Source organism: Neltuma alba, unplaced genomic scaffold, assembly GCF_004799145.2.
Source record: "Neltuma alba isolate B1F8T4 unplaced genomic scaffold, ASM479914v2 tig00003199_pilon, whole genome shotgun sequence".
In the NCBI taxonomy this organism is placed as follows: domain Eukaryota; kingdom Viridiplantae; phylum Streptophyta; class Magnoliopsida; order Fabales; family Fabaceae; genus Neltuma; species Neltuma alba.
In genome coordinates, this window is record NW_021633185.1 from 58,044 (window position 1) to 82,967 (window position 24,924).

At 35.3% G+C, this 24,924-nt stretch overlaps 5 protein-coding genes across 5 annotated transcripts; 4 read left to right on the forward strand and 1 right to left on the reverse strand.

The window, feature by feature from the left end:
* Positions 1-1,216: 1,216 nt before the first annotated feature.
* LOC114740923 (uncharacterized) lies at positions 1,217-4,363 on the reverse strand. Its single transcript, XM_028929177.1, has 2 exons — positions 1,847-4,363; positions 1,217-1,747 (listed from the first exon to the last, which is right to left on the reverse strand). The coding sequence occupies exons 1-2, from the start codon at positions 4,361-4,363 to the stop codon at positions 1,472-1,474; spliced, it is 2,793 nt and encodes a 930-aa protein (XP_028785010.1). The 3' UTR covers positions 1,217-1,471.
* A 6,509-nt stretch (positions 4,364-10,872) lies between these two features.
* LOC114740927 (18.1 kDa class I heat shock protein-like) lies at positions 10,873-11,919 on the forward strand. The gene has a single exon (XM_028929182.1). The coding sequence runs from the start codon at positions 10,921-10,923 to the stop codon at positions 11,539-11,541; it is 621 nt and encodes a 206-aa protein (XP_028785015.1). The 5' UTR covers positions 10,873-10,920; the 3' UTR covers positions 11,542-11,919.
* Positions 11,920-14,486: 2,567 nt separating this feature from the next.
* On the forward strand, positions 14,487-14,891 carry LOC114740924 (copper transporter 2-like). Its single transcript, XM_028929179.1, has one exon. It carries the CDS (start codon positions 14,487-14,489, stop codon positions 14,889-14,891), a length of 405 nt encoding a protein of 134 aa, XP_028785012.1.
* A 2,015-nt stretch (positions 14,892-16,906) lies between these two features.
* LOC114740925 (copper transporter 1-like) lies at positions 16,907-17,305 on the forward strand. The gene has a single exon (XM_028929180.1). The coding sequence runs from the start codon at positions 16,907-16,909 to the stop codon at positions 17,303-17,305; it is 399 nt and encodes a 132-aa protein (XP_028785013.1).
* Positions 17,306-18,543: 1,238 nt separating this feature from the next.
* On the forward strand, positions 18,544-18,963 carry LOC114740926 (copper transporter 2-like). Its single transcript, XM_028929181.1, has one exon. The coding sequence runs from the start codon at positions 18,544-18,546 to the stop codon at positions 18,961-18,963; it is 420 nt and encodes a 139-aa protein (XP_028785014.1).
* The last annotated feature ends 5,961 nt before the right edge of the window (positions 18,964-24,924 follow it).

Genomic DNA, 24,924 nt, shown 5'->3' on the forward strand with positions numbered 1-24,924 from the left:
TACCAGATTGCTAAATCACAAAACCACACTAATCAATAAAAGTTGTTCAAATGTTTGGCAAAAATAAAAGTTGTTACAATGAGTATTACATAATACAAATTTTTTTGGCAACCATGCTTGATGCCTCTAATTAATACTCCTCTGGTCATAAATATAAGACCCTTATACTAGTATGTATAAGGGTCTGATATTTAGGACCGGAGGAGTAGTATTTAAATTTTAACCATACATCTTAATAAATGCACAACACATCTCCTCACTTTTTTTAAATGAGTTCGACCAACGTAGGGTACTGCATATAGTCATTTAAAAATAAAATTTTCCGGCAAAAAATATAAAACTATATATATATATTGAAATCTCATGCATATTATATTGCTTTTTATGACACTCACCATCTTTGTTACGTCAAATTAGGGTAACAATATAGAATCCTTTTGGTTACAGCATAAGGATTGAACCTTAACATTTACTTATACTTTACCTTATCTCCCTTACTACGTAAAGTAGCTCCAAATGGCTAAAAAATTTAAAATCCACTAAAAATACCTAATAAAGCAGACATATTTCTGTACAATTTTGAATTAAGAATCACCCTCGCTTTATGCTGCTACTGAATTGTGGTTTTTGGGATCTAATGTTATGAAGGAGTCAATACAAAAACTTGTGATTTTTCTTCTTCTTTTTTTTTTAAATTTTCCAAAAGTAATCCTTAATTAAATTTTTTTTATTGCATTACTTTGTTCCCTTAAGCTATTAATTCTTGTTAATTGAAGCAATTTTATCTATGTGATTATTGACTCAAACTTAAAAAAAAAAAGTTAAATAATTAAACAACATATCAGTGAAATTAGTTTTCTACTGGGCTCTAAATTGAGACCCGAAGAGCTCATATGATAACCGAGTTGGACTATACTCAAGTTGGGCTCAACACTTACAAGATCCAATCCAAACTCATACTATCTCCAATCTTATCTCCCACTCAAAGCCTATTCAATCAAACAAAGGCCATGCCCAATGTGGCCCTCGGCCGAAACAATTGAACGCTGAACGGAATAAGATTATCGTCTCAATGGAATTGGCAATACGATGTAATCTCTGGGGTCCAAGTCCCAGAGTGATGTTTATAATTATGTATGCGCCATCCGTTGGAATCCTGCCTTAAAATATCCAAGCCAAACAACAAAGTCCCCATAATCATTTGTTGAATTATAAGGTGTATTTACCCCCACTGATTTTATTTATTCACATATTGATTTGTACAAAGACGGATGTGCTGTACCACAATGAACAAGGTTTAATGACCATACCTCTTGCCACAAGTTACTCAGCAGTGAAAAAAACTCTATGACATAGCAGCAACGAAATTGTGGAGAGAGAGAAGGAGGGAAAAGGTATATCCGTTGCAATCAGGATTCTGGAGATCTTTACCAGCTATCTATGAACAACAAAAAACCTCGTGTTTCAAAAATTAAACTCTTCCTGCAGGAGAGGGTGGTGGAATCGGAGTATAATTTACAGGCGCGTTCCCAGTAAGGTTGTTACCGCTCTTCAGACCGCTGGGTTGTTTAAAAATTTGTTCTTGCATGATGGTCATTTCTAATGAACTTAGTTTCTGGCAGCTTAACGCAGCAACAGAAATGAAAAATGCCTGCAAATGAGTGATCGACGAATTAAATTCAACCGAGTACGATCCCTCCTTCAATGGCACCAAAGTGAAAGCGGCGTTGTCTTGCTCGGCTCCTTCCTAGAAGTAGGAGAAAGGACAAAGAGGACTTGTAAATGGCATACACAAGGTCGTTAGAACAGTAAATTTAGAATGGCATACATGAAAAGGGCATGATACCTGAACAAAAAGTTGAAAACGTTCACGTTGAGATTTTGAAGTTAGCTTCGGATTGGAGAGGACGAGCAATTTGCAACCGATGTCCCAACCCCCACAGTCACATAATCCACCCGATCGCCATCTCTGAATCAGTGGTGAAGGTTCTCCTCTGTCTGAGGAACCATGAAGGCCGCCAGGCAGTATGACTGTAGTGCTCCCTGAGACGTCATTTTCTCCTAAGTTACACGTACATTTTTCTGCTGCCGAACATTTTAAACATCCCTTCACCAAATTATTATCCCACTCTAGTCCTTTATTGATTAGGCTTTCAAATGGAGTCTCAACAACAACAGCAGCAAGCTCCCCACTTCGGATGACCTTTGGTGGTCCTTCATCTGTCTGGTCAATTTCAACACTCAATAAGACATATTCTCTTTGCACAGACAGTGTCTTAGAGTCCTGGTTGCTTGGTTTAGTGATTGTAGAGCTAGAGAACCTCATCTGACCAACAACATTGTAGGCGTAGTCACGGCCCTTTTCTTTGCTTCCATGACTTATCCATCTACCACTCCTTTTCTTAATTTCATTAAGTAGGTAGAAAGTAAAATAGCAGTTGGAATCATCCTTCTCCGATGATTCAACGCTTTTCATAGCAGCAGCAAGAATCTCTGCTTCATTATTTGGCACAAATTTGAAAAAAGGTAGTCCATTTTTTATTGTAACCTGTAGATGGGCTTGACTTAACGAACCCTCGCTCATTTCGTCTGGAAGTGATTCACTAACACTGGTTGTCCTAAAGCTGATCGAGTCCAAGCTTCCTTTTTGTACCTGACTGCTTTCAGCTGAATTCCGCACCTTTGATGCCTTACGCCTCAATATTGGGTCTAACAACCTTCGTAAGGGGCTGGACCTGCTTCTGTCATGACCACTATCCTTCTCTTTACTAGAGCTATACCAACGAGCAGAAGATGAAGACGTCACGGGACCAGACTTTGCACTGACATATGTGGAGCTAAGTTGAGGAAGAGTAGATCCCTCTTTGAAACTGAAGCTTCTTCCAATTCGGCTTAAACTAAAGCTAAACCGACGACTTCTGGATAGATTCCTGCCCCTCTTTGCTGTCAGCTCAGCAGTTTCCTGATCCAGTGTTTCCTTTAAGTCACTAAGATCACACTGATTTGTCAACTTATCGCTTAACGCATCCCTTTCAAAGTAAGCACCTTCAGAATGCAGACTAGAGCTCTTGGATGAAAAAGGTGTCTCAGATGCAACAGAAGAACAATCTGTACCCTGATCAGTTTCAGTTCTGAGAAGCAATGATCCCAAAGTTGGAACAGGTTGAGCCATTGAACACTGTTCACTTGAATGTGAAATTTGAGAACATGAGCCTTCAGCATTAATATCCTCAAAAAGGGAAACAATTGACAGACTACTTCGACCTGACCCTGCCAAAAACTCGTCAAATGACGTTCTTCTACGAGACAAATCAGAGATGTTAGAACTCGATTGGGGATTCGGTCGGGGGCGAAGTAGCACAATATTTTTTGGCTTCCTATGGCCTTGTTTATGATTGGCATCAGTATCTGACTCTTGCAACTGATTATCCTTTATCTTGGTTTTGTTGCTGCTGGAACTAATTTCTCGAGGACGAAGCAGCACAATATTATTTGGTTTGGTATGGGCTCGTTTGTTATTGACATCATGTGATTCCATCACATCAATATCTGACTCTTGCAACTCTTCATTTTTTATGTTCATTTTGTTGCTGCGGGAACTACCATTTTTCTTGGAACCTTCAGAGACCCCTTTACTCTTGAACTTAGATGATCGCGATCCCATATCAGACCCGAAGTCACGATTTTTCTCCTTTTTCTTGAGAGTAAATTCTTGCAAACCCTCCATGCTCTTCTGGGCTTTACTGTCCCTACTATATTTGCTTTCATTAGAAACTAGCGAGACCCCGTCCTCCCTCAAGTAGGATGCAAAAGTTCTCACCGCTGAAACTGATTGATCCAGGTCTTTCCTCTTCTCTTCAGTTTCAAATTGTTGGGATCTCCTGACATTCTGAAAATATGGTTTGGCACCTTCATAGAGGCCTTTCTTATGAGATGTTCCAATGGTGGCGGCAGCAGATGACTTGGTGGCTTTTCTTGATGATGACTCACCGTCTTGAAATGATGTGAGATTGGTAGATTTTGCTGGCCTACGGCTTTGCTTGTGTTTCCACTTTTCAAGTTGCGTCCAATCTAAAACTCCAAAATTTAAAGGGTTGTCTGGAATATTTTCTTCTCTATCAGCATGCAGGAGATAATGTGGCACATTAGTCATGTGCTTGACAAGCTCATCATTTTTAGTTGCCCTTCTCTTCGAGCTCTGCCGTCTGCTATTTCTGGTTGGTTGAACAAAAATATTAGCATCTGCATCCTGCCTCACTCTATGACTGGGATTCCCGACTGGTGGACGAAAACCATTCTCGAACTGAGGCAAATCAAACCTCTCCTTAACTTTCTTCGAGCTGTATTGCTCTTTTGACCTCATCTTTTTTGGTTCTAAATGGAATGCCATGTCCTCAGCGGGGTTTAATACTCATCGCTTCGCTGTATACCGAATGTCATGGTAGAATAATATGCTCAAGCTTTGCTTCCCAATATCACCCAGAGGACCTCATGCTGCCAGAGAGTTTCTAGCCCATCTTGCAATTATGTATCTGGAAAATTTCTCATTTTAATGACTTAACTCATAAAACGGGAAGAAGTGAGGATTCAACAACCAAAAAAAAAAAAGGGAGGAGGAAAATATGGCAGAATGGCTATAACTTGCCAAAAACTTTTCACTACTTTAATACATCTGGCAAATAAGCAAAGGCACCACAAGGGATTTTAAAAAGACAGAAAAAGGAGGTACACGAGCAAATTGATTTCGAAGTCGGAGAAATCTACGTCTCCAATTCCAATTTTCCAAATGTTATTTTAAGATTTTTACCAGAGTCATAATTCATAAATGGCGTACTTAATATAGAAAATATCAAGGGGCAAAAGACAATGACGGTGTGGAAAACATGGAAATGAGCTTTCCACCCATCGTGATATATTCATAATTCAATTCAACAATTAATTGATTTTGACATTTTCCCGAACAGATTGTGCAAGGAAGGCACGTGAGGGGATTGATTGATTGATTTAAGAAAAGAAGATAGTAGTGGACTTGCCCATGATGTGCACGTTATGATTGAAGGAGCAAAATGATGAACCTCAACATTCACTCCCAAAAAGAGATAAGCGTGAATTTGCTTGCGCAAACAATTAAGTAGTATTTAATAAGGAAAACGATGGACTTCTGACACCAAATACGGTATAAAACTGGAAATTAACAAGAAGGCTGAACTGTTCTGCAATGAAAACCTTAAAAACAAACACAAACAGAGACACAGAAAACCCACTCACCGGAAGACTGATGCCGGCGGCGCCGACCGTTCCATAGAGAGAAATGAATCAGAAGAACTTGATCAAATTGTGTTAACGCAAAAGCCAAGGGATCTCAGGGAATGCAGCATCGGAAACAACGTTGATGTTTCTCCGGAATCAAGAACAAACAAGAGCTCACCACCAACCTAGGAGGGGGATGAGGGTATGGCATTGAGCAAAACTGCAAGGAGGATAGTGATAAAGATGAAAAGCGTAATCGAGTCTCAGGCGGTGGAGGTGGACGTAGATTACAAGCGAAGTAAAGAATAGCGGCAAGGGATAGGAAAATCAAGTAGACCACTATTCAGGCAACCACCCATACTTGGCGGAAGAGCAGAAAAAAGAAAGGAATTGGGGGATTAAAGAGGAAGCCAAAGCGAGGAAACAGAGGACAGTAACGCAGCAGGGAGTGAAAACTGAAAAGGAAGAAGATTGTTTTTGGGCTATTTTGTTCAAATGGGGATGGAGGTTGTTAAAAGAGGGGAAAGCGGGAGGGTGGAGCCGGCGTCTCGTAGTGGGGATGAGGTGGTGGGGCCACAGAAGGAGACTTGCATCGTTGTCACGAATCCCGAGGTGGGTCCCAGTGACGCCCGAGGAATTGAGGTCAGCGTCAGGGGCTCTGCGGCCTGGGAGCCCTATGCGTATAGCCCTTCGGGTGCCTCTAACAACTCTTACGCCTTGACGCTTCATTCTTTAATTATTTAAATTTATCACTATCATGATTGTAATTATGCTCTGGGCTGTATTGAGCCAATTTTTTGAGAAAATTTGGAAATAAATCCTATAAAACCTAATTGCCCTAATGGATAAGCCTTCCGTCAATTGTGACGGTGTCATTTATAAATGAATTCAGATGTAGATTTTAGGTTTAAAATTTTTATATTTAAAAGTCTTGAATTGCTGGCCAAAAAAAAGAAAAGGCTTGAATTGCGCCGTTTAAAAAATTCACACTTAGCTTGTAAAAATAAGTTATTCTCCTGGCATAACTTGTCCGTGTGTTTGAATACTAGTAATATTGAAGATTGATGGCCCAGATACTTGAGATATACTAGCTCCAGGCACCCCAAAAAAAAAAAAACAAAATTATCTCTGATATTTAATATAAAAGTTAGTTTGACTTTTAATTTGATTTTAAATATAAGTTCTAGATTCACTTTGTCTTTCATATTTATTTATTTTTTTATGGTAGTTTGGTAATAGTTACACATGTTAAATATTTTATTAAATAACATTTGATTAAGAATGATATTTTATGAAAGACAATACCTATTTATTTAACTTAGCTAATTTTTTTACTCTATTCAAATTAGTCAACTAGCTCTTATACTAAGAAATTAAGTATCATCTACAGTCCTAATTATAAGAGCTAGTTGACTAATTTGAGGAGATTAAAAAAATAATTTAATTTAGTTATTTGTAATAAATATGTATTGTCTTTCTTAAAATATCCTTGTCAATCAAGTGTGTTGGCTAGAACTAATATTATTAGAAGAACTATCTTAAAAAAATGTAAAAATATTAGAGATAAAATAGATTAAGATGTTATATTTAAAACCAAAATAAAAATTAAACAATACCTTATATTAAGAATAGGAGGTAATATTTCTAATATATGCACACAAGAGTCGCACCATGTCTTCAGTAGAATTGGATGTATCCAAATACTAATTAAGTCCAAATTGAAGTGCCCAGTTTCTCACTGATCCAAAGTCCAAGCACAAATGTTTGGCAAACGTAACAAATAATCGTGATGAATGGACGAAATTGAACTCACCACTTACTACGTTGTTGTAAAATGTAGGTGAGTATTAATAACGGGATTGGTAGGGATGAAGTGATTAAAAGCGACAACTTTGTGGGAATAATTTCCACATTTTTCGCGGGAAGGGCGTGACGCGGTCATAGTCTCTCATGGATGTAACGTATGTGAGCGCAGAGTCAGCCACGTGGAATAAATTCGGCCCTACGGCCCTGCCCTCTCCGCCTCTCCTTCTCATATTAACATTTTTAATGTTGGCCTGCTTGCTAAAGCTGGGTCATCCTCATCATCAATTCCTCCATCTTTCTTTTCTTATTTATTTAATTTACTTTTTTATTATTATAACTTCTTTGGTTTTATTATATTTGTTTCATTTGCAAACACTTTTAATAAGTTTAATCCGATTGTTGATTAGCCACCGAAGCTCTGGTGTCAGCAGCCACATGAGTCCTGATAATTGCTACCGGCACCAGAACTCCAACGACCGAACAGCCAGTGAGAGTATTTAGTTTTTAAAAATAATAAAAAATAAGGGGTAATATGGTCAGTTTAGCAAATTTGCAAATTCCAAATTGGTTACTTATGCCTAAATTGAAATTTTACTTGTTTAAATGACCATTTTAAGATTTCCAAGTTTAAGTATCATTTTTGTGTTATTTTCTCGTTATCATATTTGTTTCATTTGCAAGACCCTTTTAATAAGTATGATCCGTCATAATAATTCACAGAAAATGTTGTGAATTTAGAGAATAAAATATATTAGGATTCCATATCTAAAATTAAAGTAAACCGTTCAACCAACTCTTATGATTCGATTAGGAGTGAAGGGATTAAAGGATACATGATGAAAGGGAGGGAGTATTAGTATATTAATATTGTGTGTGTAGGTGTTCCATTAAACTATATATATAAGCTCTATCTTAAAGATAAAGCATGCCTTTTCCAGAAGCAAAGAGAGGAAGTCGCCAGAATTAATATAGAAGCTTTTATGACTGTAGGTGGCTTCCATCAAGGCTCCGAGCCCTTTAACTTATCAGAAATATTATTATATCCTTGTAAAGGATCGTGCCTCATTATGACTACCCTCCCACATGCAAATATCAAAAAGGGTTTTTATGTTTCTTACACTTCAATGAATCTTTAAAACATGCTCACTCCTATCTTATCACATAACCAACCACCAAACACACCATTAAACGTAATAAGCTTTTCTTCTCCTGCTCAGAAGACTAAAATTGAAGGAGATGGGGTTTGAAAAAAAATTACAGACCCACATGAAAGCCATGGAAATATTACAACCCAACAAAATAAATTTTAAATTTTTATTCAATGGGCTTTCAAATAATAAGATTTCAAATGAGCCCTGAATATTAACTGTCAAATAAGATCTAAAATGGTTATATAAAAAAAAAAAGCTCATTTTTACAGCAGTGTTTTAAAATCTGTACTTTGATTGTCAATTATAAACTTTGTGTACAGCATAACCACCAACTTTAGATGCGATTCCCCTATAAAAGCATTTTATTGAAAAAAAATAACCACGCCTAATTGCACATCACACATCACGGAGGAATATTTCGTATGGTAATCTAATAGTAGTTTGTTTGGTTTGGAAGGAATTAGTACTTTTTATTAGATTTAGCCCCTGTTTGCCGTTACGATTAAAATTATTTATAAACACATTTAAAGTAAACCTAAACAAAATTCTTGTCACATATTTACTTTGTATTCTGTAAATCACGATTAAAAAATAACTTATAAGCTATTCCAAATAAGTCTTTAACCTCTTAGGTGTTTTGAATTATAGTTTATTTAAGACTCTATTTCTATGTGAATTGGGCCTATGACCGCAACCTAAAAGTCATGTGCTGATGGCCCAAAATCAATTCCAAAGAACAGTACAGTTTCATGAGGGCAGTTTGAAAAGAAGTAAATTAAAGAAAACAATTATGATCATGAGGACAACACTCATCCAAGTAATAATTTGATAGCCGTATTGATAGAAATATGTCAAATTTGCACCTGCCAAAAAAAATAATTTCATACAAATTGACACAAAATTCCTCTTACATATTTATCTTTAACTCTGTAAAATTACTTCTAAAATGGTGACTTGGTTTTCACCCAAATACTCTCTAAATCATATGAACATATAGTTTCAACGAACCAGGTATCGTAGTTTTCTTACACTCGCATCATAATTTTCCAGCTTCTAGAACTTAAATTATGCATTCATATATGTACACAGCTGTGATAGTGAAAGGAATGGCACTGCGAATTATACCCAACAGGGAATCTGGGTAAAGCAGCATTATAATGAGGGAGGATTTATCTTATAGAAAGAATTGATGCTTATTTATCAGTACACAATCCATTCACTCTTATATATTCTGTTCCTCATTCCATTTTATGACTAGCAACAGTATATATGTGTGTGCTCTTTATAATACTACTTTCGCTTATTAATATAAAAGCTAGTTGACTAATTTGATCAGATTAGAAAAATTAGTTAAGTTAGTTATTTGTAATAAACAAGTGTTGTCTTTTCTAAAATATCCTTACTAATCAAGTATATTGGTTAGAACTACTATTATTTCAATGACTATTTTATAAATAAAATGGATAAATATGATAGATAAAGTAAATTGAGGTTTTATATTTATAATCAAAATAAAAGTTAAACGAGCTGTTATATTAAAAATCAGAGGTAATATAATGCAATCTTTTGGGCAACCATATATTTATTTATTTTTAGAAAAAAGAAACTTGTGTGGAAATGAAACATCACGTATATATACTCCTCTGGTCCTATTTATAGGACATAGAATTTTTTTTTATATGAATATATAACTTTACTTTCATTTACTATTGTGTTGACTTTGTTTTTATGAGGTATATTGTATATTAAATAAGAATAAAGTTAGAAAGTAGTTAAATTTTACATGAAAGTTAATGAAGTTTAAGATTTTTATTGGTCTGTGTGAAAGATGTTAGAAGTAACTTCTAAATATAGCTAAAAAAACGTGTGTGTGAATAGCACAACACCACGACAACGCCATTCAACTTCATATTCACGCTGCTTTCAAATTCCTATATATGCTGAAGAGACGTATCCACTAATTAAAGATCTTCTCTTTTTTTAAAGTATTCCCTGCTTTTCTATTTTTATTTTCCATCGCTCATTTCTGCTTTCCATCGCAAATTAAAAATGTCACCCTCGTTAAAATTTTAAATTTTGTTGGAAAATATTAGCTCTAAGTTTTTTTAAAAAATATTTGAATTTATTTTGAACTTTGAATTCTTATAAAATTTGATATTTCATACCAATATTTTTCCGATTGTCAAGACACTTTACTACTAAATTTTGAAAGCAAAGATTTGTCTCTGCGTGTGTATATCACCTTACGAAAGTCATTTTAAGCCAAATTTAATAGCTATTAATTAATTATTTGTAGCACTCTCACTATGCAAGCAGGCAATATGAATAAATTAGTTTAAATTTAAAAGAAATGTTCCTTTTCTAACATGTTTTGAACAATTGAATATGAGCCGCAGGAATTAAGAAAAATTAATAAGAAATTAGTTTGATCATGAATTATATAACAAAAAAAAAATTCAAAACTAGACATCAATCAAGCTGCTCATTAATGTGTTCGATCAAGAGAAAAGGAACCAATTCCACTGGCCTGTGGCCCTCAGATGCCTGGATTCCATCGTCTTAATCTGTGACACCCCATACGTAACGATCTCATATTCTTTCATATATATCTATACCTTCGTCATCACCCCCAATCAACTACACTATAAATAACTTGTTCTTCACTCGCAAATCATTAACACATAAATAAACACCACTTTGCCTGCAAACAAAAATGTCCCTTGTTCCCCGCGGTCGTTACGGCGGTGGCAGTGGTTACGGTGGCGGCGGTGGTTACGGTGACGGCGGTGGTTACGGAGGTGGTAGTGGTTACGGTGGCGGCGGTGGTTACGGAGGTGGTAGTGGTTACAGTGGCGGCGGTGGTTACGGAAGTGGTAGTGGTTACGGTGGCGGCGGTGGTTACGGCAATCGGCGAAATGAACCATCCGTCCCTCAAATACGGAATGGTCCATACGACGACCCAGAGCTGCACACGGCGCTGACGTCGAACCACATAGAGTGGAAGGACAACCCAGAAGCCCATGTGTACAAGGTGCACCTGCCGGGGCTGAGGCCGGACGAGGTGAAGGTGGAGGTGGAGGAGGACGAGAGGGTGGTTGTCATCACCGGAGAGAAGAAGCTGGAGAGGGAGGAGAGGAAGGGGAATTGGTATCAGATGGAGCGGAGCACGGGAAGGATGGTGCAGCGTCTGAGTCTGCCGCAGAACGCCAAGATGAGCCAAGTCAAGGCCTACATGGACGGCGGTGTCCTGACGGTGACTGTGCCCAAGTACGAGGTTGCTAATTACTATAATCAGGCCAGAAGGCCCAGACTCATTAACATTTCTGGCAACTGAAAGCAAAACCTTCCATCCAGCTAGTAATATCGTAGTAATTAATAATTACAAGATAATGAATGAAAGCTTGCTTGCTGGCTCTATGGTGTTATGAAATCTACATAAATAATTAGGAAGATAATAAGCCAGATTAATTTCTCTGTCTTCCTTTATTTGAACTTCATAATATATACATAATTATATATGTATATCCTCTTAGCTTGTATCTGAAATCACATAATAAGTTTGATGCTATATATATATATATGTATATGTATGTATAATTTAGAGTGTGAGAGATGTGGATTTTTGTTCTTCTTTCCAATATATATGGGTGACGGTCCGGGATTGTACTTATATAAGTGAAGGCCTCCAATCTGCTTTGACTTGTCTTTGTAATTTCGTATTCAAACAATAGAACGTAGTCTAATTCTCTTCTGGTCTGAAATATAAGACACCTATACAAGTGTATATAGAGATCTTATATTTAGGACCGGAGAAGTACAAGATTAAAAATCTTGCTATGCATGTTCTTATAATTTAAACTCGTGTTCATGCAAAGTTCGATCATCACAATTTTGTCCGCGCAACTATGCAAACTATACATATATCATCTTCGTATTTGGTATATGGTTGATTGAAATGAATTTCCCCAAGCCCCTTAATTAAAAAGCTGAATACATATCATACCCGTGAGCTTTATATGTTTATCTCGCTTCCGTATATAGTTTTTATCTCTTTATCAATTTAAACAAGTACATATTAAAAAAAATATAAAGATCGCATATAGTTGGTTACGTTGGTAAATTTGAACAGTACTTTTAAACTGCAGAAATTTAATTTTAAACAAAAATGGGCAGGTGAAGTTCATTGATGTTTCTTAAACTTTGTATAGAATAACATATAATTTAAGTTACTAACAGGTTTGGATTTAGTGGAATGGGCTAATCTCTTATAATATAGTGAATCAATTTTTGAATTCTCACATAAAGAAATACCTACATTTAATACTACCTCCGGTCCTAATTATAAGACCCAGTTGACTTATTTGAGGAGATTAAAGAAGTATATTAAGTTAGTTATTTGTAATAAATAAGTGTTGTTATTCCTAAAATATCCTTGCTAATTAAGTGTATTGGCTAGAACTATCATTATTAGAAGGACTATCTTGGAAAAAAATGCATAAATATGAGAGAAAAAATGGAATGAGGTCTTACAATTAGGACAAACAAAAAGTCAAATGGGATCTTATATTAAAGACCGAAGGTAGTACATAACAGTATTTTGAATATGATTGTCTCAGCGAAAAACATAATTTAAGCTTCCACTCCACCACGCATACTCTTGTAATGGGCCCAAAATGCTTTTTTCTTAATCACAGAATCGGGTCTTCATTTTTAAGCTAACCCATATGCATATACGTACACACACATATAGAGCATCTGAAAAACTCAGACCGAAAAAGAATACGGAGTCTAGTGGCCAATTAAAACTCAAGTCTCTGTTGCAAGATATACCCATGTTTAGTTCCTAATAATACTTCAAATAAGATTAGCTCCAACATTTTTAAGTCAGACATGGTTCAATTTTACTTAAGTATGGGCATTCTAATTTTTCTAGTCCTTTAAATTTCATGCCACAAATATCCACACCTATTTAGTAATAACTCATCATGAATTTAAGGCATGATTCGTGAGGGATATCAATGTGATCGCACATTTAAAAAAAAAAAAAAGATAGAACTTTTTTATGTCTTCTGATTTGATATAACTTGAAGGTCAGCTCTTTCAGTTTGTGTAATTTGCTTGGATGGGGAAAAAACAAAAAGAAAAATGCAAGAATTATATATGCAAATAAATCTCAATGATGCATACTATCAGAGGTTAGGTCTAATAGAAAAGGCTGGTTTCCCACAATATGGTGAACCAAGACTTGGATCCCTATTGGGAGAAATGTCTACATTTAGTATCCGACAGTACTTTGAATATGTTGCTTCTAATAGGAGATGTCAATGATGTACCCATTCAAAAATAAAGACCATAAATTAAAATTATAAAATTTATAATAAGTAATGGAGTTAAACATGCTATATAAACATGGCATCACATACCCATAAACATTAGATTTTGTGGCAAAACTCATGGTCGCTAGGGACATATTGCCATTTTTTGGCCTTTAATTAATTAAATTTATCACAAACTGGAAGGTCAACTCTTTCAGTTTTGGTCCCAACGGATGGACGGCATGCTAATAATGCCACACTTGTATTATTTGTATATATAAACAACAATACATCTAAATTCACAAATTCATGCAATCTACTGAAAATTTTCCTAATTATTATTGGCACAATTTATGAAGGAGATAACTGCAATTTATTCGAACTTGTCATAACTTTCTTTTTTTTTTCCACGACTTTATTCTTATTTTTTATTTTTAATGTTGACTTTCTTTTGCCATTAAATTTGAGACATCTAGAAGCTCCACCCATTCAACTTTGCATTTTAATTTATCCCTATTAATTAAAGGCATATTTATTAATAATACAAAATACTACTTCTAGTCCTAATTATAAAACCTCGTTTGTAGATTACAAATAAGGTCTTATAATTAGGACCAGGTTTATAGATTACAAACGAGGTCTTATAATTAGGATCAGAAGTATTATATAATATTTTTGAACAAGTTGCACCATTTTCCGTTCATGAATAGTGCAACCTATTTCTTAATCTATAGCAAAATGTATTAGTAAACAATTCGTCAAAGTTGTATGGCACAATTCATGCATCATTTTGCAAAAGTGAGTACTTTACATTGCCGATTGTACTTAACTGTTTCTATCATATCTCAGTTATAAACAGAGCATAAACTTTTCGAGGAAACCAAGCAATACCAACCAGAAACCCATCTCTCTCCCTGTGATTCTGCGTTCTGGTAATTAAAAGATGGATCACATGCACACGTCCATGAATAGCCCAAAAGAGATGGAGATGCATCTGAGTCTGTACTGGGGAAAAGATGCCACAGTCCTCTTCGCTAACTGGCCTAATCGCAGCCTTGGCATGTACATATCATCTATCCTCGTCGTCTTCCTCCTAGCCCTGCTTTGTGAGCTTTTCTCTAAACATCCAACCCTAAAACCAGGGACTAGCCCTCTCCTTGGAGGGTTGTCCCACTCTATTTTCTACTTCTTTCATATTGGCTTCCATTACTTGGTGATGCTTGCTGTTATGTCCTTCAACATCGGCATCTTCATAGCTGCTTTGGTTGGCCACACCCTTGGCTTCCTCATCTTCAACTATCGACCTATTCGCTCATCAGCCAACAAAGACCCCAACGTGTCCTCCGTCCCTTCTTCCCCTAAAGTTTAAAACAGTTTAGCAGCAGAAATTAATTAGTCACGTATCATAAACACTAGCCTTGTTTTGTTCATGTTTAGTTCCTGATCTTCTATTAATTAGTAGTATACATGTCTCTGTGTTTAATTATCTGTGAATCTCGACTTCTCAAGCTTTTTTTGTACTTGGTTAATTTTCTTGGAAGCTTTAATTTCGTCCAGCCATTTTCTCGTTTTGTGCTTGTATAGACAAAGAAGAAATATGGGTCCATTTCGTTCATGGAATGGATGGTTATAGAAAGGAATGAAATGAAATGGTGGTGTTTACCCAAATAAATACGATGATTTTTATAGCATTAAGAATGTTGGAAAAATATTTACTTTGATACCTTGCAAATTAAATCAGATCCGAAGTAAGAAGACCAGAATATCCCCAACAAAATTCTATTTTGGCCCCCCTCTTCCTTCGGTTTTCTCCTTCCTTGTTGGAAAGCAATATCTGAATCAAAGCAAGGTATGAAATCATAGCCACATATTTAATTTAAAACCCAAACAAGCTAGATGTAATAAAATATATATACATGGACCTAATTAATCACTTTTTTTTTCAACTAATAAGAAAGCAAACCCAAACCATGTGTCTTCATATTTATGCTCAGCTCATCTTTCCTCATACCAGAACTCAAACTTAGAGCCGAACAAGCATAACACCGTCATGATTTTTTTTTTTGGGAAAAAGTAAAGAAACCAATTCAGTGGAGAAAAACATTTATTCCAATATGAATACTTGACCGTTGACCCAAGGAAAAAATACAGAGAATGCTTGACCCCGCTTTTGCTTCCACCACCATATCTCCAGTTTGGGCAAATGATTAAATGGGAGCTAATGCTCGAGCCCAAAGACTTGAAAATATCCCTTTACCAAAAAAAAAAAAAGACTTGAAAATATGTTTCTCATCACTTTATACACAAAACTTTAAGTCAGACACTAATAAGTGTTAGTCTAAGTAGAAGAAACTTAGGTACCTGAAATATCATGTTTTGAGTTTGATTCCTGAAACGGTGTATATGGAACAAATATTATTAGGAGGGGTTCCCGTTATGGAGCCTGACAGTATTCCGAGATATTAGTCTCTCATGATTCGGGTGGGAGAATATTCTGAGCAATAAAAAAAAAACTTTAAGTCAGACTTCATGATTAAAGTGACCGAACAATTAAAGTAGAACGGAGGTTCTCCGTGAATTCATATTTAATTTTCATCATGTTTCCCATCGCAACAAAAGAACCAATTTCGGTGCTAATCGTAGTAATATGTACATGTGTATTACTTCTTTCTCATAAAAAAAATCACACATAGCAGATAATTATTAATCTCATTTACATGGCCAAACCGGGGGCCAATATTGCAATTCAGGCACTGGTGCTTGGCGGACATCATTGCAATTTCACACGCGCATATTCTGTTTTTTTTCTTTTTTGGCCAAAATTCGACATAATTAGTTGACGGTCGATTTCTTCCAGTTTTGTAATTTGTGGTGAATGAAAGACCAATATTCATTATTAAAGCAATAAACCCATTGTTTCATTACCACATCAAATCAAGATATACTGCTTGATTTAATCATTAGAAGGCGTGAGATCGAGAATAATTAAACAGTCAATATGATGCATGTCCCACTTGCGAGGTAAAATTATTGATATAAATATAGTCTAATTGATTAAAACGTTAAAGTACTCCAAGACTTTGAGGTTATATATATTGAGTCATTTCCATATTGTCGTGAAAAAAAATTCACTTACCATATAGTCAACAAGACACTGTACATGAGCATTGTGACATGTACGTACTTTGAGGAGACATTGAGTTATATATGAGTTTGATTATTAACAATGGAGGGGCCAGCGATTTTGTAGCATGATATTTCATGAGCTTAATTATAAATAAGATCTAATCTTTGGAAGGAAACCAAACAATATATAAACACCAGCCTCAAAATTTGTCTCGCACTTGTATCTGTGTGTGTGAACAAGCAATTGGGTAGCAAAAGATGGATCACATGCACAGGTCCATGAAAAGAACCAAGAAGATGAATATGCACATGGTGAGCTTTTATTGGGGAAAAGATGCCACAGCCCTTTTCTCTGGCTGGCCAAACCACAGCCTCGGCATGTACATATTAGCTATCTTCCTCACCTTCCTCCTAGCTCTGCTTTGTGAGCTTTTCTCTAAAAATCCAACCCTAGAACCAGGGACTAGCCATCTCCTTGGAGGGTTGTCCCACTCTGTTTTCTACTTCTTTCATATTGGCTTCCATTATTTGGTGATGCTTGCTGTTATGTCCTTCAACCTTGGCATCTTCATCGCTGCTATGGTTGGCCACACCCATGGCTTCCTTATCCTCAAGTATCGAGCTATTCACTGCACCAACAAGGACCCCGGTGTATGAAAGAATACTAGGGCAGAAAACTTCTAAAAATAGCATAAAAAAATAGTTATTACAACTGTTCCTAATTATAAGACCTCGTTTATAGACTACAAATAAGGTCTTATAATTAGGACCAGAGGAAGTATTTTAGAAGTCTTTCCTCGTTCTATCCATTCAAGTACTCTATAAATTCATGTATCATGCAAGGTAGTGTGGTTCTGTTAATGTTTTCCTCTTCTTCTAGTGGTAAGGCTCTTTTGTTGTTGATTTTTCAGAAAGCTTTTGGACTTTTTGGTGTGATTTCATTTGTCAAGCTTCGTCAGGTTTCAGATACATCTAGCCAAAAAGAACACTGTCTCAGCATATCGTCAATTCATGTATATCAATCTGTACATCAAAATTAAAAAAAATATGTATGATTTTGTAATAGAAAGAAATTATTATAAGTTGATGAATAACACAAATTCTTTTTTCTTAATATAGTTATCTGACTATGTTATTATAAGTCAGATTAATTAACAGTAGTTCTTCTAAAAGTGTTCTTTGTATTCATATGGGCTCAAATTCTGATGATTTAAGTCATTATCACAAATAAAATTTTTAATAGGAGATTTTTTTTCTTAATTTTTCCAGAGCAACGGATATTCCTCCTTGGTTCATGCAAAAAGGCAGCATAAAAAGAATTTAATATGTTTATATTATGCGATGATAATGAGTAAAATTACCAATTTTTCCTTGGATTAAACGTCACTTTACCGTGCTGGCAATTAGTAATTACCCACACCGTCGGGTGATGTGGACTTATGGGAGGGATCAGATTTTTTTTCATTATGTTTTTTTTTCCCCATCAACTTTCTTTATATATCGTAGGTGAAAAAACAAGAGACCGTCCATGGGTTTCCTAGATATGAAAATATAATTTATTTATTTTTTAAAAAATAATGAATCATATGTGCCAGCTGGAGATGGCAATCGAACATGTCCTTCGAGGACATCGTTGGTTTGGATCATCATCAATGGATGCTAATTACGTACCAACAACGACAACAATAATAACAACACCGTTCAGTTAGGCTGCCCATAATCAACCCTTGGATAATTAACATCACGTAGTTTTGTTAGTTGTTTGTAATTATCACCCCTTTTCATGCGTGCTGGGCTCCTACGTTGTTTCCATCTTGTCATCAATACCATAAAAACCCTACACGCAAATCAAACAACCACCCACCCTTACACTTATCCATCCCTCTGTCTTATCGATGGATCCCATGCCAATGGCGAATGAGTCCGCCATGAAGATGAAGATGAGCTTCTACTGGGGCAAAGATGCCATAGTCCTCTTCTCTAACTGGCCCAACCACAGTCTTGGAATGTATATTTTGGCTATCTTCTTCGTCTTCGTTCTGGCCATTCTCTCTGAACTTGTTTCCAATCAGCCTGCCCTTAAACGTGGGACTAACCCTCTCCTTGCAGGCTTATATAAGGCTGTTTTCCATTTGTTTCATATCAGCTTCTCTTATTTGGTGATGCTGGCTGTTATGTCCTTCAACCTCGGCATTTTCATAGCTGCTGTCGCTGGCCACACCTTGGGATTCTTTATCTCCAAGTATTATCGACATATTGACCAGGCCAACACAGATGATCGCAACGGGTCCTCCCATATTAATCACAAGGTTTAAAAGAGTTTAGCAGAAATTCATGTTTTATTTTGTTGTTTTTTCTCTTTTCCATTATTGGCTGGGCCTCGCTGTCCGTCTTGATCTGTAAATTAAACTTGTTGTTGGTTCTCGAGCAAGCTTCCGGTTTTACTTTTATTGAATTGTCCAGCTTCTTTCTGGTTTTCAAAGGTTGTTTTATCAGCATGAAGCAATGTCTTGATGTATCATCGATTCACGTATGAGGAATGTTTACTAAACTTTTTATGTCCCTATTCTGTTCTGTTCTGTTCTGTTTTTGTCGTCCAAAAGCCCTTAAACTTATTTCAATCTTTTCAAACTTGTCTAAAGACAGGGCTGCTCAATGCTCATAATCTCATGAGAAAAGCATCGTATGAACTATGAAGAAGAGGGCCTTAACTAACTAGTATATGAATATGATTGAGATCTCAATAGCAGAACTACACACAACGCAAAACAAAAACAATAGTAGTACAAATACTTCACATCATCTAATTACTTAAATGGATTTATATCTGTAATATCCTCACAAATATAGACAATTATCATAATTTTTCAAAACACTACAATTACAATTACAACTACAACATCCGAAGTCTAAATATCTGTGTTTGTTCTTAAACTCAAACTCTTTTGTCAAATTTCCGTTTTTTTTTCCCTTGAGATTTGGAAAATATGCCCGGTAGAGGCAATTTACGGTTCCTACATAATGCAAAATTCTAAGGATAGGGCTGCTCAAATCAAATATAAAATGACAAGATTTTGTAACGAGCGAAGAACAGAGTTTGGGTATTTATATGACAGATAGGACTAAATACATTGCTCTTACATGATTCTTGTTTCTCTTAGATTTAGGAGAATTGTAGAGAAGGACCAGAAAATACGAAGAAAGGACAAGAAGATACAAAACTGAAACAAATGAATTTCACATTCTTGCAGCAATACAGGGACACATAATGAGATTTGAAAAAACAGTAAGAGGAGTGGCTACCTTTGATTTTCCAAACATAATGCAGCGTGGTTCTTCTTGTGTATGGGAACTACCCACATTCTTTGCTCAAATCTCAGAACTTTTACTTCAGCTATGCTAACAAACATTCTTTAATTTCATGAGCGCAGAAGAACAAGGGTTCAAGAATGGACTCATTTAGCAAAGCCTTATGTGTGATTCATCGAGACAAGGGACTAAAGATAATCATCGTAAATCTCGACGAGTATGAACTGAATCGTTATTTAATGCTTTCTCTCAAAGGATGCCGATTTCATCGATTGCAAAGCCTCCGCATTGAACCGTTCAAGTTATGTCAGCTTCATCAGCTGATTTCGTCAACATGCTGGAGGCACGAAATTCAAGTGTCAAACGTGGTGTTTTTCAAGGGGGAAAAAAATATGAAGTTTAAAACGCTGGATTACAAAAGCAGGCAAAAGGTTAATAGAAAACGGCTTGGAGACTGGAAGTTTATATTTATCCATGAAAGAAATGTCAAAATGATGAAAAGGCAGAGTTAATACAAGAAAGTTAATACAGACCAGGCCGACACAGATGATCACAACAGGTCCTCCCTTATTAATCACAAGGTTTAAAAGAGTTGAGCAGAAATTCATGTTTGATTTTGCTGTTTTTTCTCTTTTCCATTATTGGCTGGGCCTGGCTGTCCTTGTTGTTCTGTGAATTAAACTTGTTGTTGGTTCTCGAGCAAGCTTCTGGGTTTACTTTTTATTGAATTGTCCAGCTGTTTTCTGGTTTTCATGTTTGGTTTTTTTTACGTATGAAGAATTTTTACTAAACGTTTTATGTCCCTGTTCTGTCCTGTTTTTGTTGTCCAAAAGCCCTTAAACTTGTTTTCAATCTTTCTGAACTTGTCTAAAGACAGGGCTGCTTATTATCTAATGAGAAAAGCATCGCATGAACTACGAACAGGGCATTAACTAATTAATACTACCTCTAGACTCTAGTTCTAAATACAAGACTTTTTTTATAGACTGCAAACGAGGTCTTATAATTAAAACTAGAGGTAATATATGAATATGATTGAGATCTCAATAGCAGAACTACATGCAAGGCAAAACAATAACAATAATAATACAAATACGTCACATGATCTAATCATTTAAATAGATTTATATCTGTAATGTCCTCACAAGTATAGATAATTATCATAATTTTTCAAAAATTACAACTACAGCTACAACCCTCTTTATATTTGGCCCCCCAAAATAAAATGTTCATTTGTTATGGTCTTTATATTTGATCCGAAGTCTGAATATCTTTGTTCGTTCTTAAACTCAAACTCTTTTGTCAAGTTTCTTTGTTTCTTTTAACTTGAAATTTGAAAAATATGCCCTGTAGAGACAATTTAAGGTTCCTACATATGTATGTGTGCGTATCAAAGGTCATAATAAAAACCAGCTGCTTGTGTATTTACAAAATTCTAACGGCAGGGCTTCTCAAATCATCAAATATCAATTATAAAATCGCAAGATTTGTAACGAGCGAAGAACAGAGTTTGGATATTTATGACAGATAGGACTAATACATTGCTCTTACGTGAGTCGTTTTTCTTTCAAATTTAGAATGGTAGAGAAGGACCTGAAAATAAGAAGAAAGGATAAGAAGATATAAAACTGAAACAACACGATTTCACATGCTTGCTGCAATATACTACCTCCGTATTAATTATAAAACCCCGTTTATAGTTTATAAACAAAATTTTATAATTAGGACCGGTAGTATAAGAGTATTAATAACTGTTTTAGTGAGGAAGTTTTAGATTACAGCTGTCACTAACTTATGCCTACCACTTGTGTATATAAGGACACGTGTACTCCACGATATTCAATATTTTCTCTCAACTTTTCCTTTTTCCTCTCACCGCTCGTTACAATATAGGGACCCATAATGAGATTAGAGAAAACTGTTAAGAGAGGTGACTACCTTTGATTTTCCAAACATAATGCAACGTGGTTCTTCTTGTGTATGGGACCTACCCACATTCTTTGCTCAAATTTCAGAACTTCTACTTCAGCTATACCAAGAAACAGTCTTTAATTTCATGAGCGCAGAAGAACAAGGGTTAAAGAATGGATTCACTTAGCAAAGCCTTATGTGTGATTCATCGAGACAAGGGACTAAAGATAATCATCGTAAATCTCGACGAGTATGAACTGAATCGTTATTTAATGCTTTCTCTCAAAGTATGCCGATTCCTTCAATTGCAAAGCCTCTGCATTGAACCGTTCAAGTTATGTCAGCTTCCTCAGCTGATTTCGTCAACATGCTGGCGGCACGAAATTCAAGTGTCAAACGTGGTGTTTTCCAAGGGGAAAAAATATGAAGTTTAAAACGCTGGATTACAAAAGAGGCAAAACGTTAATGGAAAACGCCTTGGAGATTGGGAGTTTGTGTTTATCCTTGAAAGAAATGTCAAAAAGATGAAAAGGCAGAGTTAATACAAGAAATCGTTGGAAGTTAGTAAAATGATAGAAATCATGTTGCTGTAGGAAAGAGGAACAGGGGAAGCCATGGAGAAAGAAAAGAAAGGATGAGTCGGGAAAGGCAAAGAGAAAGAACAGAGCAATAAGATTTAGGAGATATTTAGATGAAAATCAGATTTCAAAAATATTTTTACAATTTACAAAACAAATATGTTAAGAAATTTATCTCGTTTTATAAAAAAATATTTTTAAAAAATATTTTTGGTAATAGTCAAACACCTCCTAATTTCAGTAAATGAATTCTTGGGGTTGTACAAGTTGTCTACGTTTTGTGAACGAGCTTGTTTTGCTTATAAGGAAAGAACGGAGACAGGAAAATACAGCAGCTTCCTTTTATTTCAATACTTTTGTGATATCAAAACATCTCACATGCATGCATCATATTGGAGATGACATTAATCAGAGTCAAAAAGACTGGTACGGGTACACAGCTTTTAGCATGAAATAGGTATAAAGTCCAGAATTTGCAGGTCTTGAGTGGGATATGAGTTGTTCATCATCGTCCTTCCCAGCAATAAATGCTTGCCGCTTAGCTTATCGGAGCTTCGGTGTTCATTCCAAGGAATTTAATTGGCAGTGGACTTGCTGATGATAAAACTCAACCATGTCGGGCATTTTCATTGCACCTCATACTGTGAAGTGGGATTTCTCGTTACTACTTTAATATCTTTTTTAGAAGGTAAATCTTCAAAGAAATGATGCAATCTAACGAACTAAATCTCATTTGTTTAAGCTGCCGAATAAACAGAACAAAGTTGGTTGACCTCAAGGTCGACATGGTGGGATCGAGCCCTATGACAACGGAGCTGACCTCCAATAATTGATTATCGACTCAATTCAATCTTTTGTGTGTTCCTGGTTCATGTCAATTTATACAGGCCTGCAAGGAAAACAAACAAACATAACTAGAATATTACTATGTGAGTATATCCTAAGATAACTATAATATAATATAAATTTAAAAATATAATAATTTTTGCGCAATTACTTAATATTTTCATCAACTCCCACTATAGCCCATAATATGCAGGTGATCTTTTGTCAACTCTGTCTTGATTTAAAATATCAAGTATCATTCTTTTTTTCTTTTTACCAGCAACTATCGTTCACTAACACGCCCTCTGTCCAAAATTTAAGCATCAAACATTTGAAAGGTTTTTTTTATATATATAAAAAAATTTTGATTTATTGAATCATTTATTGTATTTTTTAAGTTTTACCGCTAATTAATCATATGTCTTTCTTCTATTACTTCTGGTCCTAATTATAAGACCTCATTCATAATCTATAAACGAGGTCTTATAAACAGGACTGGAGGTAGTATCTTTTTTTTTTTTACCCATTCTCTTTTATTTATTTTTTCACTCATTCTATTTCTCTCTCCCATTCACCCTTTCCATAAATAAGGGTGTTTTTTTAAATAAATAAAAAACTAAGTTGTAATTTTTACATATTTATTATTTTTCATTAATTTTTTGAGGTGCTTAAGTTAGTTTTTTCCTGCCAAAACGTAAGTTACTTATTTGATGATTATATTTTGAATGGAAAGGAGTACATACTAATGCACTTATCATTATTTTTCATAGTTTATACTTCTATACAATTAATTCGTCGTCTTTCACCTAATGTAATATGTAATTCTTAATAAGAGTAGATTTAGAGAGAGAAAAATTACGATATTTTTAGGTCTTCAGCAAGTAAAGTTCAGATGGTAGCACTACTAGTATTATTTCGGAAAATATTGGGGGAGGGAAAATAATGCAATAAGAAGAGGTGGATACATTTAAAAGCGGGAGAGGAAGGAGGTTTGACCCTAAAAAGAGGAGCGATGATAGTGAAAGGGTCGGTTGGGAGTTGAGCTAACCGTTGAATCTGTGCCGGCCACTCTTGGACTCTTCTTTTATTGCATTCGGCCCCTCTTTCTTTGTTTTTTTTTCCTGATATCAAATTCATATATAAGATATTGGAAAAATAACATAAAAACTTTAAAAATTATAATATTCCAATTCAAACAACCTAAGAGGTCAAAATATTAAAAGAGAAAGTTATGTCTGATCCAATATTTTACAAATGTAGTCAAATGATTAAAATGTCATTATATCATATTTTCTGGAGAGAAAAAAGCTATCACTCTATTGGTATTAAAAATGTATTTTATATTTTTTTTTCACCTATCTACTTTATCTTTCTCCTTATATTTATTAAATCAATATGGGTAAAATTGAAAAAGAAATTTATTATTTACTTTATAAATTACTTATATTCAGAAACAAAATTTTTATGTGCAAGTGACTTATAAATAGCAAAAAAGTGTTAATTAGTAATTTAAGTTTCTTTTCATTTTGTGTTCTTTTAATAAATACTCCATAGAAAATGAGTCATAAATAAATAAGTAAATAAATTTAAAACGGGATATTGGGTCCGTTTGGATCAGCGATTGGAAAAGCAGCTTATTAAAAAAGTAGCTTA